The sequence below is a fragment of the Galendromus occidentalis genome, unplaced genomic scaffold (genome assembly GCF_000255335.2).
Source record: "Galendromus occidentalis unplaced genomic scaffold, Mocc_1.1 scf7180000075389, whole genome shotgun sequence".
In the NCBI taxonomy this organism is placed as follows: domain Eukaryota; kingdom Metazoa; phylum Arthropoda; class Arachnida; order Mesostigmata; family Phytoseiidae; genus Galendromus; species Galendromus occidentalis.
Window position 1 is genome coordinate 63,676 of NW_003803379.1, and position 6,732 is coordinate 70,407.

Consider the following 6,732-nt stretch of genomic DNA (forward strand, 5'->3'; position numbering starts at 1 on the left):
AGCGCCATCTGGTGGTCACCGGCACAACGATGGAGTTGTCGGGAATACATACAGCCGCAAATCGGGCTTCGGGGCGCTTGGATGTAATCTCCGTGTCGTCTTCGATATGCGGGGAACCATGGAGGGACATGTCGGCATCGCATAGCCGACATCTCGGACTAAATGAAATCCAAACCGCGGACGGAGAAATTCACCGTAAGCGCCATCCCGCCGAGAAGTCGAAAATTGTCTCCTGAATTTCAGCCGATCAGGGAAAGCTCTCTATTTTCGCGGCGCGGCGGAGCTTCGTCGGATAAGAATAATTCAGGTGTGCGAGTTTAGAATCTTTTATCCGTGGAAAGAAGCCCGAAAATTTCAACGGACTCATCCGCTGTCGCAGAGGCCTGTGTTCTAGCGTAAGACGATGCATGGAGATAGCTATGAGCCCGCGAGGATCTCGCGCGACCAAAGACAGTTTCCCTTGCGCCGATCATTTCCCTGATTGCAGTGGGTCAATTTGTTGAATGAAGAACTTCCCCATCGATCGTAGAAATATCTAATTCGACAGCGGCCCCGTCTTGCTCTTCGTTTTGTGAAACGCGGCTGGTCCAGGGTGGGAACCACCCCGCTCGCCGGAGGATCCTCCCCCGGGGTTAGCGAGTGCCTCGGAGATCCAGATCACTCATATGAGTCTCAACTGAATTTCGAGAGGATTGTCGGCCGAATTTTGGAACGGGTCTCGAAGCACTGGTTTCGGTCATGATTCCGGGGTCTTTCTAGTCATGCGAGAGATCGCCGCTCGGACTCCCAATCATCTTGCATCTCTTAGAGAGCCGACTAGCTTGGGATCCATGCAATGGGTGAGCTCTCGGGTCTTCTTCGTATGGGATATCCGAGGTTTTTCTCCCCCCTGCGTTCAGAAAGCTCGAAGCCGAAGCCGCGTTTCCTTCAGCACGGTTGGGAATATCTCTTGATCTCTTCTCGAGAAGCTATTCCTTCTCGGGTCACCTCTGGTGTTGGGACGCCATTTATTATTGCAAAACAAGCATTTATTAACAGTACTTCTCTCTAGAGAAATATCGCGGTCTGCTCGTATCATGTACTGACCGGGGTAGATCTGAATATTTACATTATAAACACAAGTCGGGAAATCCTCTCCCCACAGACTGTACAGCTTGGGAGATGCAGCTGGATGCTGAAGGTTTCAGCTCGTCTGCCTGTTTACGTGCTCCCACTCCCTGAACATTCGTATTCCAAAGCGAGAACTAGTTTCTTGAGTTTCGACTTGGGATTCAAATTAAATATGACACCTTGAGTATGCTGCTAGAACCTCTGTATCGGCGGGCTGCATCCTCGCGGGTTGAACTCTGTTGCAAATGCCTCCTCAGGGTAGATAGGGCTGTTTTCGAGCTTGCATATCATGCGCTCCTCTTCTATCTTGATAGTCGATCCCATTATCACTGGCGAGCCAACCATCATCATTCCCGGGTCGTCCATTGGGTGAGAACGTCCTGCATGATACCTGATTAAGACATTAGCTGCTAACACAGAGACCTAGCTGCCGCTCCCAGAAAGTCCATCTCACAGATCGATCGCCGAGGCTGGGAGTTTCTCGAGGCCGAGGAAAGCCCGAAAGGACCCTGGTCCGCCCAATCCGCTCGCGTGGAAGTTGAGACTCGAAACATGACTCGATCCCTGAGATTTTACGATCTTGGACCACAATCGTAAACACCGATTGGTTTCGGAGCAAGTCGTCGCGTTCATGTCTTGGCAGCATGACCGAAACAAACTCCCAGCCGCGGCGATCAGCCTGGCCTTCGCGGGGGCTCCGCAAGCTACAACATTTGCTCGATTGCGATCAAGCTACTCACGCATCGTAGGCAGGCGGCTGTTGAACTCCTTTCCGGTTGACCTTCTTCGCTGGGACAGTGGCGGAGTTCTCCGCCTGTTTCCGTCGTCGCCTCTGCTTCACTACTGGTTTTTGAAATTCTGCAAATATTCACACAATCATTTGATTGACGACAACCGTGCATCATGAAAGTTATCTTGAAGCCATAGGGACGCTTGCTCACCCGCTTCAGTGATTCGATCGATTGCGGGTTTCACGTCCAAGACAGGAGGGCTCGGTCTTCCGTTGGGCGGGCGTTCTGAAAAATGAGAAGTAGTAGCTGCATATCCTCGCGAGCTTGATCCTGCGAGATATACATTCGAGGTGGGCGAGCGAATTATTTTCTTCAACCTACGGGCTTGATTTGAGATCTGTTGGAACCTGTCAAAAACCGCGGTCCTCAGAGTTTCTTGCGGAGACAAGTTTGTCTGCTTCTGTCGCATCATCAACTCTTGCATCGGGCCCAACGTATTGCACATACGAAGAAAATTCACCACGGGTGTCGGGAAGCCGCCCCGAGTCAGACTGGTCTGAAATAACCATGAGCTATGAGGAGAGCTCCCACGGGATACATATATGTGCATGAATAGATATGTAGAATGGAATCGCCAATGGCCGAGAGCTCCGAGGATCTCAATGGACCATATTGCGGAGCATAGATCTTTTCGATTCACCGCTGAACTCCGCGGGGATCCGCATGGAGATCTACTCAGGCGGTCGAAGGTGACCAGGATCACTCACCATCGGTCCAGAATGCCGCGCCACATGACGGGGAACGTGTTCTCGATGCGTGTGGACCACGAAACTGATGCTCTTGAATCTTTGAGAGAGCATTCCTATTTCGACGAGGAAACGACCGTCCATCCGGACCATGGCGACGAATTCACGATTTGGCGGCTCTCCTGGGGTACCTACAGGGACGAATAGGTTGGCTTGAATTTGTCCGATCCACCCTTTCACCCCTCCCTTCGTCAAAACGCAACCCCCATTCATGTTAAGGTATCGTGGAGTGATATATTCGTTCCTATCCCCTTGAATAGATTCTTATTCTGTAACTCCCCCGTTCTGTAGCCGGGACCATCTAGGGATTCCGCTCACCTGAAGCGCTCGGGTGACCCAGAGGCATTAAAGTTGACAAGTTACCGCATGGGCAGTCGAAAACCGCCGAATGCGCGTGGTTGTTCACGGATATCAACTTGAGCTGGTTCAAGTTGAACTGGGGTTCGATGACGCTCTCGAAGTAAGTCATGAAGAACCGCGGTATGAGAGCTCTTCCGATCCTTGCACGAGTTACTCCGTCCTCGAGACAGAAGGAGAACGAAAAGAATCCGTTCGGCTCGAAAAAATCATCCGTGAACGCTTGCCATTGAGCTAGATCGCACCACTACATTTCGGGAAGGAAAAAATCAGCAACCGATTTGATTTTCATTAATGTATGTCTCCCCAGGGTCCGGAGAACTTCGACTCACCTTATTCATTGCCAAGAGCCTCCGATTCAATTCACACATCCGGAAGTCCAGCAAGTGCGTCCTGTGGAACGGGGAAGAAACTCAGTGCGTGATCGCTGGGGCAAATTCACTGGGGGGTTGGGAGATGGTTTCGAGACCTGATTCGGGTATGGGCTTTCCGCTCTGGGGAGCACTATCTGGGTGTCGAATACCGAGGGGAACGATCTTCCAAAACGAAATCGAGCCATCGCAACTGCTCGCTCTCGAATCCCTCGTTCCTGATTCCTCTGGGATTCTCGCCCCCGCTTACCGTGGGACTGGACCCGCACCAGGCGTTCCTGGCTCGTGAATATCTGGAGAATGTGGACCGGTTTTCGGAGTCCATGGCGGGGCGATTTTCCTCTGGTTTGGAACTTCATTTTCATCAGTTCGCGCCTGTGCGGCCATGTTTGATCACGACTCACTCGCTTATTGCTACTCGAATCCCGTTACGCTGAAACGATTGTGCCAGAGCACCCTGAATCCTCGTCAAGCACTCGCTGTTCCTGGGAGCATCGCTCACGTTCCTAATCCACTCGAACACGAAAGAAACAATCCTTGTCAGATCATCGCAACGAACTTATTTCGTCTCATCGCGAAGATGTTGTTGGGCCGCTTGATGTTTGTTTTCGAGTATAAGCTAGCCGGAGCGGTAGAACTTCGGGGTTCGCATTCTGCTGGTTCGAAGATTAGGGAAGGGGTCAAAATGAGTGAGAAGAGGCTTCTAGTCCCGTGCGCTCTCTTGTGGTGGCGATCGTGGCGGCCGCGGCCGTCGTCGTGAAGATGGTGTCGACTCTCTTCGCCGCACGCGTCTCAACACATCCGACGCTCGAGGAATCGGAGCGTCTCCGAAGAATGCTCGTTCTTCATGAGGCATCAATTTCGAAAGCATCCATTCGAATGCGCTGCTTGAAGCCGAGCAATCAGAGGCCGGCGAACTTGGAGGTGTGGAGTTGAACTCGGGTTTGGACCTCATGCCAATGAATCGATCAGCTCCGAGAATGTCTGATATGGATTATCTTCCGGACGAGAGGGTAGACGGGGGGGAATCGATCGAAGGAGATCCCAAAATTCAAGATTCCGTGAAAAAACACATTTCGGCGCTAGATTTCGTGGACGGCAATCACAATCGCGGGGAAGCATCGCTTCCTCAAATGCTTTCTTTTGTCCAGATTCGAGAAGCCGAATTCCGCGGGGCCAACGTAGCAAATGGATACCGAAGACCCAAACTTCAGGCGAGGGCTCACGATTTTTTGAGCATCAGCTCTCGATTCAGTCCTCCGAGCTCCTCCGGAAAACTAGATCATATGAGCGGGCAACGTCGATTTTGTGGGTAAGTGTGTGGATGTTCCGATTCGACAGGATTCTGAATGAGGCTTTCGTAGTCAAACGCTCCGCCGTGCTTCTCCGAGGATGAGTCCGGGGCTTACCCTTTACTCCTCATCCATGATCCATGTTCTTGTCTGTGAATTGAGCCATGGTCGAGCGACCGCCGATATTTGACTTCATGCGGCGACCGTCAACGCTGAAAGGGGGAAACGAGGACTTCCGATCCGGAAAAATCTGAGCCGCTGGTCGAGTCTGTCTCAGCGGCTCGAGGGCTGATATTTTCGGGGTACGACCTTTTATCTCACCGAGTCCGGAAATCGCGGTAGCGCGGGCCTCATTCGTCTCACAGAATCATCATCAGCCTTTCCGAACAGTACGGGATAGTCGAGATTCCGTTACAGCGGAGAGTCACGCATCCTTTACCTTAAGATCCAACGCTTCCACCCGCATGCTTCGGGCCTCAAGTTCCAGAGCTCTCGCCGGACCGAATCGAGCACCTTAGCCGCGTATCCTGCTGAGCCTACTCAGGATCCGTTTCCGCGGTCTTGGCGCTTGCATAGGGTCGATCCAAAGGCGTTTTTTTTGCAGGGATCACTGCGCGCAAGCGAGTCGCAGTCTCGGCTGTCGATGGTGGGTTGTCCGATAAGTGTGGAACAAGCCCGTCCGGGGGCCTGGCAGCCAACAAAAAGGGTCCTCCCATATGTGGCTGCTAAAGATATATTTGCCAACGGAACGTTCCGTTTGAGGGATATTTCCTCAGAGGAGTCCGAATTCTAGCTCGGAGCTAATTAATTGGGAACGTCCCTTTTCTCGCGGACCGTTATGGGTCGGACGATGATAAATCCAGACGATGAGTTCCGTGGGGCATCCCCGTGGTATTTCTGTTTCCAGACCGAGCGCGCCTATACGATTTCCAAAACCTACTTGAAACAATGCCATACCTTGAGTCGCATGATTCGAACCCCCTAAGATTTCTTCTCATTTGGCTTGCGTGCTTCGCGTCCCCGCAAATAGTCCCTAATTTCGCCAATCCATCACATTCTGAATACGGAGGTCGAGGATCCAGGTTTCTCAGATCCGTGAATTCATTGATTGAAGACATAGCTCCTTCAGAATCTGGGCTCGGGGGAGGTCCGGGGGAAACCGTCATACGCTCCATCAGTCTATCAGGCGAAGCTGGTTCGTCTTTTGGAATCACTATCGAAAATTCAGCTTTGCGTTTCAAGCGGCCTGGTCCTTTCTTCAGCTCCCAGATGACCGCCTCATCTGAAGAATTATATGAGATAGATTTAATCACTTCCGCACCTCATCCGGGAGATCTTCGATACACCGCTCATTTCCCGATTGAGAGATATGAGGGTCCAAAGGCGAGCGCCGAGAGTCACGATTCCCCTGAGATTCGCTCAGACGGGATGAGGAGGCAATTTTGATGCAATCATGATCTGAGCAGAGTATGAACGAAAGGGGAGGAAAAATATCGCATGGGCCCTACCAGTACACGGAGCGTATACTCCTTGGCCGTGTCGAAAACGCATTTTTAAGCCCAACAACTCAGGATCAGACTGGTAAACAGCACACACCGCTGGAGAAGCACTGCCGTGTTTTCGAATCAGGTTACGTAGACGTCACCTCGACGTTTGGCCCGAATGCAGCAAGCATCCAAGTCCCTTCGCCTGCGTCCATGCTCGAAATGTAATAATTTCTCATATTATTCGGAATTGAATGCTTTGTTTCGACTCATGACACCGAATATTTGTATCTCCATCGACATTCCCTCTGAGCCTCCGGTCTTCTCTATTGGAAGTTCGGACTCGCCGGTTGGGCGGCAGGTTGCGTCCCTGTAAGTGTCCCCGCTGGGATTCCCATCAAGATTTCCTCTGTGATATCCGTCAGCGACTCCATCGGGGTTGCGTGCCCCGAGAGGCAAAGAGAGTGCTCGGGCCACCGCACCGGTACCGATCCCGTCCGAAAATGACCGGTCCCTTTCTATGTAGATTCTCAAATGATATCAAACCAGCCGTTCGAATGAGTGGCTTCACCCCTCTCCCA

General features: G+C 51.9%; 1 protein-coding gene across 1 annotated transcript; it reads right to left on the reverse strand.

Annotated features, from left to right (window-relative positions):
- Positions 1–1,061: 1,061 nt before the first annotated feature.
- LOC100906382 (LIM domain-binding protein 2) lies at positions 1,062–6,269 on the reverse strand. Its single transcript, XM_018640735.1, has 9 exons — positions 6,176–6,269; positions 5,625–5,949; positions 3,337–3,397; positions 2,966–3,251; positions 2,609–2,778; positions 2,223–2,397; positions 2,052–2,126; positions 1,851–1,968; positions 1,062–1,501 (listed from the first exon to the last, which is right to left on the reverse strand). The coding sequence occupies exons 1-9, from the start codon at positions 6,216–6,218 to the stop codon at positions 1,303–1,305; spliced, it is 1,452 nt and encodes a 483-aa protein (XP_018496251.1). The 5' UTR covers positions 6,219–6,269; the 3' UTR covers positions 1,062–1,302.
- Between the last annotated feature and the right edge of the window lie 463 nt (positions 6,270–6,732).

Bases quoted from the DNA above. Each gene is read 5' to 3' on its own strand.
- LOC100906382 (XM_018640735.1), bottom strand. From the start codon at position 6,218: ATGCGTTTTCGACACGGCCAAGGAGTATACGCTCCGTGTACTG. The intron at 3,252-3,336 runs GTGAGTCGAAGT...CCCGAAATGTAG, and splicing joins GGCTCTTGGCAATGAATAAG to TGGTGCGATCTAGCTCAATG. The intron at 2,398-2,608 runs GTGAGTGATCCT...TGGTTATTTCAG, and splicing joins CGCGGCATTCTGGACCGATG to ACCAGTCTGACTCGGGGCGG.